At 41.7% G+C, this 13,798-nt stretch overlaps 1 protein-coding gene across 1 annotated transcript in view; it reads left to right on the top strand.

Annotated features, from left to right (window-relative positions):
- nfatc1 (nuclear factor of activated T cells 1) overlaps positions 1–13,798 on the top strand; it is a 262,760-nt gene that overhangs the window by 103,332 nt on the left and 145,630 nt on the right. The window contains exon 7 of the mRNA XM_059972556.1: positions 10,232–10,287. Coding sequence (XP_059828539.1) covers positions 10,232–10,287 — 56 coding nt within the window. The remainder of the gene's footprint in view (positions 1–10,231; positions 10,288–13,798) is intronic.

The following is a 13,798-nucleotide window of genomic DNA, read 5'->3' as shown; positions in this document are numbered from 1 at the left end:
GATCATTTGGAAGCCATCTGGGGAAAAACAGTAAGAAACAAAACAGAGCCTTTGAAGATAGCTGTGTTTATCATGAAGCTGATCATAGAACTGGAATGCACTTGAGAATTTGATTAGTATACTGTGAATTAAATAAACTAACTCTGAAAACTAAGGATGAAGTTTGAATTGTAGCACAGTTTTTGTTGCGCTGTTTTTGTAGTTGTGGGATATACAACGGAGATATCACCGTGCTCTTTATTTCTTATTTATATATAACAAACAGCTTATCATGATTACACACTCAATGCACGTTCACAATAAAATTATACCTACTTTTACCTGTGTCCAATGATAAAATACGCATTGATAAACCCATCATTCTTTACTGTAAATCTACATTTAATAGTACATAGATTTAATGTAAAACATAGTCAAACTCTGAATGAGAAAGGAGAGTGTTCTGCTTGCATTACATGTTTGCTTACACTGATAAGATGGTGCTGCAACAAAACAGATGACAGCAATAAACAAAAGGCAGGTAACGTATACAGTGACCACATTATTAGGTACCTCCCCTACCTAATAAAGTAGCCATTGAGTACATGTTTGCGGTCTGCTGCTGCTGTAACCAATCCACTTCAAAGTCTGACGTGTTATGCATTCAGAGACGCTCTTCTACACACCACTGATGTAACATGTGGATATTTGAGTTACCGTCGCCTTCCTGTCAGCTCGATTTAGTCTGGCCATTCTCCTTTGACCTCTCTCATTAACAAGGTGTTTGCACCCACAGAACTGCTGCACACTGTATTGTTTTTTTGTTGTTTTTCACACTGTTCTCTGTGATGTATAGAGACTGTCGTGTGTGAAAATCCCAGGAGATCAGCAGTTTCTGAGATTCTCAAATCACCTTGTCTGGCACCAACAATCATTTACGGTCAAAGTCACTTAATCACATTTCTTCTAATTCTGATGGTTAGTCTGAACAACATTTGAACTTCTTTATCATATCTGCATTCCTTTATGTATTGAGTTGCTGTCACATGATTGGCTGGTTTGATAATTGTATTAACATGTAGGTGTACTTAATAAAGTGGCCGTTGAGTGGATTATAAAATTGCAACTGCTAAATATGTCATGAACAGCCCCAAAGGACAGCCTACAAAATGACTTCCAATTTATTTAGATCAAAGTACATTTTAAGTAACGTACCAATGTCATTTATTTTCCATAATTTATACAGGCTTATAGTAGGCCTGTAGAGCGTTATGTGTTTGTGCACGATTCAGCTTTACTGAAAACGCATGACTATGATACAAGTTCTGTGAAGTGTCCACGTTAACACGTGGAGGAGTCCAGACATGCACAGTGGTTGCTGACAATGTGCAGAGTCTATCAGAATTATTGGAATACACAATGCAAGATTTATATATGACATATGTCAATCCTATAGGAACAGCAATGTAAGCTAACCAGCTCAGTCTCATCCATGATCCTAATTTGCAAGGCTCCTTCCACAGTGCCCGCTGAAAGTGCAGTTATAACCCAGATCTTGCCATTGTTAGCAACATTGCTGGCCTCTGCAAGAAGCTTGCCACAGACCCAATACCATAGACACAGCACCGTCCTATTGGTATTCAGATAAATGCAGCAGTTTTACCAACCGTCGTACCATTCAAAAGGCACTTCAACTACAAGAGAGACTGATTGGAACGGGTTTACAAGAGCACTTGACCATAAGGTCAAACGTATTAAACCACTACCTGGCCACTACAACCTGTTTGCAAAAGCTGTCCAGGAAACAGCCAAAAGGAAGATTCTCGACAGAGAGTATGTCTCAATGCTTGAATCTGACCCCTTTTCAGAGGAAACAATAACTGCCAGTGAGAGGCTGGTATTAAGTATCTCTCAAGAGCATCAAAATCACCTGGAATACCTTGATAGAGACAACAGATCTTATAAAAAACAACAAGAAGGCATAGTCTCTCACAAGCAAACTGGGAGGTGATCCCAAGAAAGCTGCCCAACATCCCAATGTGTCTGCTAACCCAGTTGCACACCAGTTGCTCCTAAATGGAAAAACCACCAAGAAGCAACCAAGAGCACAACTAGATAGGAAGAAGTAATGCGATAACCCTGTCTTCACTGGACCATTCACCATGGAAGACCTGGAAATTATCTAGTCTAAAATGCGGGAAAGCAATTGGTCTTGACAACATAGCATTGGAGCAGATAAAGCATTTTGGACAGCAAGCAAAGGCATGGCTCCTACATTTATTCAATCACTGTCTGGCAATACACAAGCTACTTAATATTTGGCTGAAGTCACATATAATAGCACTATTAAAGCTGGAAAAGATTCCTCAGATCCGAAGCATTTTCGGCCAATTTCACTGCTTTGCCACATCAATAAGCTGTTTGAACGCCTGATACTCATTCGGATAGCACCAACTGTAGATGATCAGATCATTCCAGAGCAAGCAGGTTTCCGCCCTGGCAAATCAACAACAGGCCAACTGCTCAACCTCACACCATATATTGAAGATGGTTTTGAGCAAGGGATGGTGACAGGTGCTGTTTCTGTAGACTTGTCAGCAGCCTATGATACAGTGAACCATAGACGTCTCCTCTGCAAGGTCGGAGAGATGACAAAAGATATTCACTTAACAGAGCTGTTAGAAAGCATGCTACAGAATCGCCGGTTCTACGTTGAACTAGGTGGGAAGTGCAGCAGGTTACGTATTCAGAAGAATGGTCTTCCTCAGTACAACATCTACATGAATGACCAACCTATAGATGATGTCACAAGCTGTTTTATACATGCTGTTGACTTATGCATCACTGTCCAAAGCACTGTTTTTAACACCGTGGAGAAAATGCTTCCTGAGGTCTTGGAGGGACTAACATCCTACTCTGAAGAAAACCAATCAAAGACAGAAGTTTGTGCATTCCACCTCAGGAACCATGAGGCCAAATGACAGCTGAAAGTAACCTGATGTGGAACCACACTGACGCATCGCGAGCACCCTATCTACTTAGGAGTCACCCTTGACAGATGCCTCACTTTCAAGAACCACATCAATAAGACAAAGGCAAAAGTGAGCGCACGAAACAACATCCTGAATAAGCTCACTAACACAAAAAGGGGAGCAAGCTCAAAAACTTTGTGAGCCAGTGCACCTGCTCTTTGCTATTCCACTGTCAAATACGCCTGCCCTGCATGGGAAAGATTTACTCATGCTAAGAGGATAGATGCCGTTCTGAATGCAAGCTGCTGACTTATCACAGGTTGTTTAAAACCAACAAACACCAGCCTATATATCCTGGCGGGTATCGCTCCCCCGGTATAAGAAGAAAGATAGCCAGCAAGAAAGAATGACTCCATCAAACATCAGATGAGAGGCACCCTCTACATGGTCATACACCTACACCCAGCCACCTAAAGTCAAGGTTGAGCTTCATGAACAGTGTTATTCCATTACAATCAATCCCTTCTGAAGCCCGCGTCGCCTTGTGGAAAGACCGGCTCGCCAGTCTCAAACAACCCCCAGCGAGGGAAATTCCACCGGATGAAAGCCTTCCCCCTGGAGCTAATTGCAACTGAGCAACCTGGAAGTGCCTGAACAGACTCAGGATTGGCGTAGGTCATTCAAAGGTGTCACTAAGCAAATGGGGCTATACAACCAGCCCAACAATGTGTGAATGTGGAACTGAGCCACAAACTATGCAACATCTACTGCAATGCCCATCGCTAGAGGAACCCTGTACTCTTGCAGATCTTGCCAAATTCAACAACAAGGCGCAAAGATGTGTCCAGTTATGGCTGGGACATGTATAGACTGTCCATGGACACAATAAGAAGGAGGAGTAATGTATTGTGCACCAAGGCTAAACCTATTATTGATGGGACTCCCTTAAGACTGCTCCCACCTCTTTCTGCTGGTCCTGACCCCTCCCCAAATTGTGATCTGCTGCCAACCATTACTTATTTCCCCATCTCACCAAATGTTGATTTGTTTCCTGAACTTCCTTCCCCTCCATTTATGTGATGTAGGTAACCGCCTTTTACACCCATTCCTGTCTCTCAGTCTGACCCTTAACTTCTCCCATCAATGATGATCCCTGGCTTTTGCTCACTTCCCTACTTTCCACTCATCCCAGCCTCATCTAATTGACCCCACACCCAACACAATATTCAAGATCCAGACCTCACTGCCAAGCTCTCGCAGGTTATGCGGCTGGAAAGAGGAGCAGAATTAACATTTCCAGTCAGTAAAACTTCAGACGACTCTGACATGCTTGTCTTTCTCTCCACAATTGTTACCTGAACTGGTGCCTTTACAGAGTTATATGGCATAGAAACAGACTCTTCACCCCAACTTGTCCATGCCAACCAAAACCCCCGTCTATGTTAATCCCATTATCCTGAATTGGATCTAAATCTTTCTGATCCATGTACCTGAGGACATAATCTTTTAAATGTTGTTAACGTGCCTATCTTAGCCATTTCCTCTGGATGATCCCAAGATATCCATACCATTCTTGGCATGAAGTTGTCCCCTCAGTTTCTATTAATTCTTTCCCCTCTCACATTAAACCAATGACTTCTGGTTCTTGATTCCCCAACTATGAAAAGAAGATTCTGTGCACTTACCCTATCTATACCCCTCATAATCTTATACATCTCTAACATCATCCCTCAGTCTCCTCTGTTCCAAGGAATGAAGTCCAAATCTCTCCAACCTGTCTATATAACCCAGTCCTTTGGATGTCTGGCAACATTGTTGTAACTCACTTCTGCACTCTTTCTAGCTTAATAGCATCTTTACTATGTAGGGTGACGTTCTGTTGTTGTTCTGTATTTTCAACCATATAGAATATGTTTTTTGCTGAACACTGTGATGCTAAATTGCCAGGACATCAATTCTCTTTTGTAGGGTCACTGAGGATAGTGTGGGTGTATTTTACTTTACTGAAAATGCTAATAAATTATTTGTTTAAAACCTGAGAGGTTGTCTCACTGATCTCAGTTCCTCTATCGATGGCAAAAGCAGGTTCTGCTCCGCTGCCTGGTTAATAGGCAGCTATCCAAATTACTACCGAGCCACATGTAAAGCTGGAGTGCAGAAAGGAGGGGCACTCACCCTATCGTCAACCCAAGCCCCAGACGAGATGGTTGCTGGGCCCTCATCCATGCTCTCATCCAATAGTGTTAAGCATACAGTACGTGGTCCCTCCATTTCAACTGCTGCTGGATTTGTTGCTCTGCACAAGTTAAGTCTATTACGTGCACAAGTACAATGAGGCACAGATACAATGAAAAACTTTCTTGCAGCATCATCACCGGCATGTACATTCTGCCAACATACAGAAACATAAATTATACAAGCTCGTAAAGAAAAAGACTGCAAAACAAGACATTAGTGTAGAAATAACACAATCAGGTGAATCTATGGTAGAGCAAGAAGTAGTGAATAGTGTACCATTGTTTAGATAGGACCACTAAGTACAGGGTTTAGAAGCCAGAAATTAATTTTTGGTCGCACTTGTGGGGAATGATTCTTATAATACGATGATAGGACAAGGGATTGGTCATTATAGGTTGCTCGCTACATAAAGAGGGTGGCAGGGCAGAGTAGTGGTAAGCACAGCAGTTTACAGTGTCAGCGATGCGGGCTCAATTCCTGCCACTGCCTGTAAGGAGGTTCTCCCTGTGACCGCGCAAGGTTCCTCCACTGTCAAAGGCATACCAGTTCCTCGGGTAATTGTTCATTGTAAATTGTCCCATGATTCGGCTAGGGTTAAATTGGGGGTTGCTGGGCAACACAGCTCGAAGTGCCGGTAGGGTCTATTCCACGAGCTATCTCAATAAATAAATAAATAGTTAATTAAATTAATTTAGAAAGTTGACAGACGTTAGGGGGATGTGTAAGGGGTGGGGGGAATGAAAATGCATAACAGAAAAAAAAACGTATTGTTTAAATAGTGAGAGATTAGGTAGTGTTGAGATTCAAAGAGACTGAGGGGTGTTTGTTTCCGCAAATCACTGAAAGCCATCATGCAGATGCAGCAAGAGATTGAGAAGTCAAATGATGTGTTATACTGAATACAGTATGGAAATGTATTTGCTGTTGATTTTTGGTGAGACTCCATCTAGAGTAGCTGTATATACCTGGTCTGCTTACCTAAGATGAAGTATTCAGCACAGAGAGTGTGCCACAAAGATTTACTCGACTGCTTCTGCAATGTTGGGTTTGCTGTATGAGGGGACATTGTGTAGACTAGGTCTGTATTCTCTTAAGTTTGTAAAAGAGGTGACCTCACTAAAACTTAAAAATTCTCAAAGGCTATGTAGCTTTTAACAAATTTCATGTCGCATACTGGTGATAATAAACCCCATTCTGATTCTGAGAGGTTTGCCATAGCTAAGGAGTTAGGGTCAGGGTTCAGTTGGTGAATAAGGTGTAGTTATTCCCTAACCCAATCAGCCATGAAGGTTTTTGATTATAAACATTCAAAGTGATGATCAATAGATCTCTGGTTATTGAGGGAATCAAGGAAGGTGATTTTGCTGGAAAGTGGAACTGAGGTAGAAGATTACGTGTGATCTTGATGAATGGCAGAACAAGACTCAAAAGGTCAGATGGCCTAAACTCAGTTCGTTTTTCTTATGTTCCCTTACTGACACCTCCCGGGCGTTCTGAGACCCTGTGGCATCAGGAATTCCTTGTACTCCCCCTTCTGCAATTTGCCAGTAATATGAGCATTGGTGGGTAATGGGAGACACAAGACACAGCAAGTGATGGAATCTGAAGCAACAAACAATTTACCAGAGGAGCTCAGGGGGTCAGGCAGCATCTATGGAGGGAAATGGACAGTTGAAGTTTTGAGTCCAGATCAAAACTAAAATACCATAATTGTTTAGTGGTCATTGGTTTGTTACTGTCATGTGTACCCAGGTACGGTAAAAAAATCTTTGTTTTGCATGCCATCCATGCAGATTATTTCACAGCAGTGCATTGAGATAGTACAATGGCAGAATGCAGGGAGATAACAAGGTACAAGAAGGTGAAGGGAAGGGGGGGAGAACAAGAGTTGACAAGCAATAGGTGTAATCAGGTGAGGAAGGGTGATATTCAGATGGAGAAGAGGAGGAAGGAAATACAGTAGTGAGAGAGACTGAGAAGCGATAGGTGGAGGCAACAAAGGGCTGCAGATGATAGTAAATGAAGGTGGAGCATAAAACCAAATAATGGAGGTGGGATAGGCAGATGGAAACAGTGGGGGAGGGAAACCAGTGGGAGCAATATGTGGATCTTGGGCAGTGATGAAAGAAACAGGGTGACGGGGGCTGGGGCTCTGTGACTGTCCAGCTGAGTGCTTCTGAAGTGGACTGAATGAGCCTTAACCAGCACATGGTTGAGAGGACGCAGCAGGACTAACTGAGAGTGGGAGTAGCAGGGCGCTCAGAAGTCAGACTTTGGAGCTCAAGCCACAGGAGGCAGAGTGAAGTCTTGTTATGTGTGGGGAGAGAGAAAGGAAGAGAAAGTTTAGCAGTGCTGAGGTTAAAATAGGGTGGTGCACAGCTGTGCAAATAGTGAGATCCATTATTCTCACTTGTTCCCAAGATCTGAAAAGCAGACCATGTTGATCAGAGATGAAGAAGCTCTCTTTCCTGTTTCCTATCACTCTGCATGTACCTTACAAGCTCCTTTGGATATTTACGGGCCCCCAAGAAATGCCACATTCATTTGAAACATTCATTTCATAAACCTTTACTGCAGGTTGCCCTTCTCCTTTAAGGCTGCCTTTAAGACATGGCCATCTTGCCGGATTTCCCGTCTTTACAACTGGCAAGCTGCCTAAAAGTAGTAAGATTAGCACTGGCAATTAGCCAGTTCAACTCTAATGAGCCCTGGTTGCTCTGAACTCCAGCTGCCTGTTCTGATAGAACAGGTTCCCCACCTACCACTCAACTAATGCATACCCAGTGTAACACAGTAGCTGGAGAGCCAGAATGGAGCTTCAAAAGGAGACAGTACTATTTGCTCAAGGTTTAGAAGCTAAATGCAGAGCTTTTTTGAGCTTATAATCTAGACACACTAGCTCTGGCACTGGAGAGTCAGCATGACTTTTTTGTGTGTATGTCTCTGCAGTGATCTGGGTACTTAGCACCCTTTATAGGCAGGCACCACTGCTTAAGTTGCTGAGTATCAACATGTGGGCTGTGCACGATCCAAGTACCAATGCCTCAAGGTCATGTTGGTGTCTCTGTGTTCTTAGTGGGGCTGTGATTAAGTCATCACAAGTCCTTTCTTTACGTGAGTCAGGCAGATGCTCTACTTCGGCTGCTGTGTCAAGAGAGACATCACTAATAATGACAGTTATGTTACCAAGAGGGCAGATGGTACAGTGAGTGGAGGACTTCAATTCTACACTTCCTGTGTGCTGTCCCCACTAGGAGGACACTTCAGCAGAGGAGGGAAATCTGGAGAAGTGCCATGTGTATTTTATATTTACAGGTTTCTTATAGACTCAGGTAGGGACTTAAGTCTCATGTAAACAATTAATTATACACAACTTGAATAGACTGGATTTGCATTATTGGTTTAATGGGCTCTTTCGAAAGCCTTCATCTGCAAACACTTACACTCGGGAAGAGCTTAATTATCTAGTTGTAAAACTGGAACTCAAAGCTGCAATTCTTCAACAGAAGTAAAATAATTAATTTATTTTTACAAATGAAGAAATAAACAATCGTCACTGCACGCATCATGTTACAATGTTGTGTGTAATCTAGCGATAATAGTAACGATTGCCCTGGGAGTTTAATCAAGAACAATTCCACTACTGCACAGCCAGCCATTTTAGTTCTGAAAGGTGCATAGCTCATGATGCGCTGAGAAGTACATAAAGGAGAAAAGACAGGATATGACCCTTTCTTGTTTGTGGCAAGGATAGTACAGCATGATCAGCAGAAATTGTGCAAATAAAGCTCATTTAAGTAAAGAAGATTTTAAGACCGAATGGTGTTATGAAAGTGAACGGATGGGATTGATGCAGCATCAATAACTCTGAGACGGGAGGCGAACAATAGGCTTTTATTAGCTGCAAGAAACCATGATTAGTAGCAAGAGACCACCACACAACATCCTGGAGACTGAGGGAGGAGCAGTGCCTCCAACTGCCTTTATACCGGGGTCTGTGGGAGGAGCCACAGGAGCAGTCAGCAGGGGGCGTGTCCAGACAGGTATAGGTAGTTCACCACAGGGATTCTATCAAGTCTTCATGAGAAGGTGAAGGCAGATTATATAGTAAAGTCAGTTACATTCAGGACATTTAAGGTGCACACTGGCTAATGACATGAACAGTGTATAATACTTGTATCCTACAAACATTCCGCAGAATAAACTAACGATCTTCTTTCCTAATGTTTTACCAATGATAAGAGCCAGCACAGTAACACAGTTCGTTGAGCTTCAGTGACCAGGTTGAGTCCTGCTCTCTGACCCTCTCTGCCTGTGTGGAGTTTGCACACCCTCCCCGTGACTCTGGGGAATTTCCCTTGCTGCTTCAGTTTCTTCCCATATCCCGAAGCTGTGCAGGCTGGAAGGCTAAGTGCAGATTGTCCCCTAGTGTGTGGGTGAGGGGAGAGAATCTGGGATGAGTCAATGAGAACGTGGGGACAATAAATAAAAGTAGGATTAATGTGGAGTCACGGTACGTGGATGGTTTGTGGTCAGCATGAGTTTGATGGGCTGAAGGGCCTGTAACTATGCTATATATATGATTCTATTCAAACTCCAATAACCTGGCACTTTGAACTTTGATAATAAGGGCTTAGCAGATTTTCTAGATTATTTGAAGGTACTCCTATTAATACCCAAACACACTTTCGTGTCACTCTTTAAATGTTAAATGGTAGTATAATTAATTTTTAAGTGAATCTGCTGAATTGAAATGGAGCAGAAAATATACAAGTGCTCCAGACCCTGGCCCCAGCCTCAAAGGTACCACATACCTGACCCCTGGTGATCCAACACCAACCTGGCCACGATTTGAACTTCAGCCTAAGCTTCTGTGTGGACCTCTGGTTGTGTGCATTGACACTGCTCGTGCCAGATCAGTGAGCGAGCAGGGATTTCCAATCAGTTGCCAGATCACTCTTCATAACATCTTCAGGGCTATAAAACTAAAGGGAGAAAGCATCACAAATCAAAATAGTAATTTTATTTTATTTCTTCCCCAGATGGACATCATTTATGGGAGACTGAAGCAAAGACGGACAAGGAGTTCTTTAAACCTGTGAGTTCTCTTAATAAGATGGGCTTGTTCTAATACGTCTCAAGTGTTGTAAATGATAGCTATTAAGATGGTAAATTCAATTGGTTTATGATTGTCAGTAAAAAGCTTTGTTCTGCATGCTATCCATACAGATAATTTCACTGCATCAGTGCATCAAGATAGCAGTAACAGCATACAAAATATAGTGTTACAGTTACAGAGAATGTGCAGTGCAGGCAGACAATAAAGTATGAGGCCCTGTTGAGGTAGATAGTGAGGTCAAGCATCCATCTTGTCATATAAGAAATCCATACAATAGTCTTATAACAGCCAGATAGGTGCTGTTCTTGAGTCTTGTGCTACGTGCTTTCAAGCTTTTGTATCTTCTGTCTGATGGGAGGAGAGGGAAGAGTGAATATCAGAGTGGGTGGAGTTTTCGATTATGCTGGCTGTTTTACTGAGGCAGCAAGAAGTGTAAACAGAATCTATGGGAAGGAAGCTGCATTATTACTGTAGAATTTCAGGATAAAGGAGCAGTGTGTATTAAGTTACTTGGCTAGTGCTTAAAGTGCTGAGTCATTGATCCAGAGATGTGAATTCAAATCCCATTACAGTAGCTGGAGAGTTTAAATTCAACTAATTAATTAAAGCTGGAATTTTTTTCATGTTGATCTCTGTGATGCTGTATGTAACACATACAAGTCTGTTGTAAAATCCTGTCTAGTTCACTGACATCCTTCAGGGAAAGAAATGCAACATGTTTGTGAGGCTGCATTATCAATAAGACCATAAGAGCATAAATCATAGGAGCAGAATTGGGCCACTTGGCCCATTGAGTCTATTCTGTCATTTTACCATGGCTGATTTATTATCCCTCACAAACCCATTCTCCTGCTTTTTCCCTGTAACCTTTGGAGCCCATACTAATCAAGAACCTATCAATCTCCACTTTCAATATACCCAGTAACTTGGCTTCCACAGCTGTCTGTGGCAATGAACTTCACAGATTCACCACACTCTGGTTAAAGAAATTCCTCTTGATCTCTGGTCTAAAGGGACATGGTTGTATTCTGAGTCTGTGGCTTCTGGTCCTCCACTGTAGAAAATATCCTCTCTGCATCCACTCTACCTAGGCCTTTCAATATTCAATGAGATCCCCCTCATTCTAGTGAGTGCAGGACCAGAGCCATAAAAAGCTCTACACATGTTAACCCTTTCATTCCCGGTATCATTTTTGTGAACCTCTTTCGGGCCCTCTCCAATACAGCACATCCTTTCTTAGGTAAGGGCCCAAAACTATTCACAATACTCAAAGTGTGGTCTGATCCCCTTGATGAAGCGTCTTAGCCCAAAACATCAACTATATATTTCCGTAGATGCTGCCTGACCTCTTGAGTTCTTCCAGCATTTTGTGTGTGCTACCGGCAGTGTCCTTAACTTGAGTCCAATTAAAAGAAATCAATATTAATAACCTCGTTTTTAAAAGTGACGCCAAGTACAGGTCACCAGCTTAGCCTGCCAAGGAGGTTTGTTAATTATAAACTGATTGACTAAAAAAATTAGTCAGGATTTTGACTTAAGTACATAACTAATGAACAAAATAAGCCGTTCTATTGGGAATCATGAAAAGTGGATTATTTTATGAGAACGTAGAACAGTACAGCACAGGAACATTCCATTCAGCCCACAATTTTCATACCAAATATGAAACTAATTTTCTTCTGCCTGTAGATATTCCTCCAATCCCTGCATATTCATCTGTCTTAAATGCCAGAGTTTTTCTGCTTCCATCACTTCTCCCAGCACCCTTTTCTAAGCATTTACCACACTCGGTGTAAAATGCAGAAATGCATGTTCTCTAGGAAAAAAGATAAAGAAGATTTAGACGAAGAAAATGACAGACCTGCTGTGGTTTGTCATAGTAGTTATCTTAATGATCTCTGATGATCAGCATCATTACTCAGTGCAATGTCCTGCACAGTTTAATAAGCAATTTATGGATTTGTTTGCAGTTGATTCAGTCCACTCCAGCTGATTGCCATCTTCTTCATTGAAATTGCAAAAGAGGGTGTTAACTTAATTAGTTCTGACCTATTTTGTACAGAGGCCGCTAAGCGCAGATAATTGTGTCAGATGCCTCTCATTATGCTTGTTAAGATGTCATGCGTGAAATTCTGTTCACTTTTGAGATCCATTAGTTAAAAGCCATGACTATACTGGGCTATGGCAGGAGATCTTGAAGCATTCATTTTTGATCCGAGATATTAATGAAGCTGCTTTTAGGATAATGTGTTCCGTTTTAGTCAACCTACTATAGGAAAAAATGCCATTAAGATTGGGCCTGAGAGGGAAATGGATCAGCCATGATAAAATGACAGAGCAGACTCATAGGATAAAGGCTCCTATATCATCTGGTCATATATGGCCTTAAGATGGTAAGGATGCAGAGGAGATTTACGAGCATGTTGCCAAGACTCAATGAGCTGGATTAAGAAAAGAGATTGAGCATGTTGAAACATTTTTATAGGAATATAGGAAACTGAGGAGTAATCTTATAGAGGTAAGTTTTGGTCAGAGTTTCTTTCCAGTGGCTGAGGAATTATGAACAGCTTGGTTTAAGGTGAGAGGAATGAGATTTAACAGGAACCTTAAAGCCTAATTTTTCATGCAGAGGGGGTGGTCGGTGTTACGTTTTGTAATTCCAAGAAAGAGCACAGGAGCTGGAATAATGGTACAGTATCTATGTAGTTTTTGTTTAGTAAGGTGCTCACATATGACTTGGTAGTATAATGATATTTGCTATTCAGGTACTTCTTACCTATAACCTGCAATGAATCATGTAAACAAACTAAGCATGCTTAATCAAACAATACATTTACAATATTACTCAAATATGACTGAAAGATTGAATACACTACAGTCAATCTATGGAATGAGCTATTTTTAATATACGTTTTTTATGGGCATTTAGAAACAAAGGTCTCTCATTAGTGTCCCTGCATCATTGTGCAACGGTAGGCTAACAAACGTTTGCAACTCACTGTACTGATTAGACCAAAAGACATAGGAGCAGAATTAGGCCATCTGGCCCATCGAGTCTGCTCTGCCATTCAGTCATGGCTGATCTTTTTATTATCTCCACCTCAACTCCAGTTCCCAATCTTCTCCCTGTAACCTTTGATGCCATGTTCAATCAAGAGCTTATCAATCTCTGCCTTAAGTACACCCAATGACCTGGCCTCCACAGCTGCATGTGGCAACAAATTACACAAATTTAACACCTTTTAGCTAAAGAAATTTCTCCGCATCTCTATTTAGAAAGGGCACTCATCTATCCTGAGGCTGTGCCCTCTTGCCCTAGACTCCCGCACTATCTTACGCTTTGGTCATATTATATTAACTGTGAGTACTGTCCGGTTTGGGTTTCTTTAGAAGCTACTTATGTTAATAAATTTTCTATCACTTCTCTTCTTCGATCCTCACTTCCTTTATCTTTAAGTAAACTAACTGAGAATTCAGTAGTTAAACATAC

Source organism: Hypanus sabinus, chromosome 1, assembly GCF_030144855.1.
Source record: "Hypanus sabinus isolate sHypSab1 chromosome 1, sHypSab1.hap1, whole genome shotgun sequence".
In the NCBI taxonomy this organism is placed as follows: domain Eukaryota; kingdom Metazoa; phylum Chordata; class Chondrichthyes; order Myliobatiformes; family Dasyatidae; genus Hypanus; species Hypanus sabinus.
Note: the sequence above shows the minus strand (reverse complement) of the source record. Positions and strands in the feature narration are given on the sequence as shown.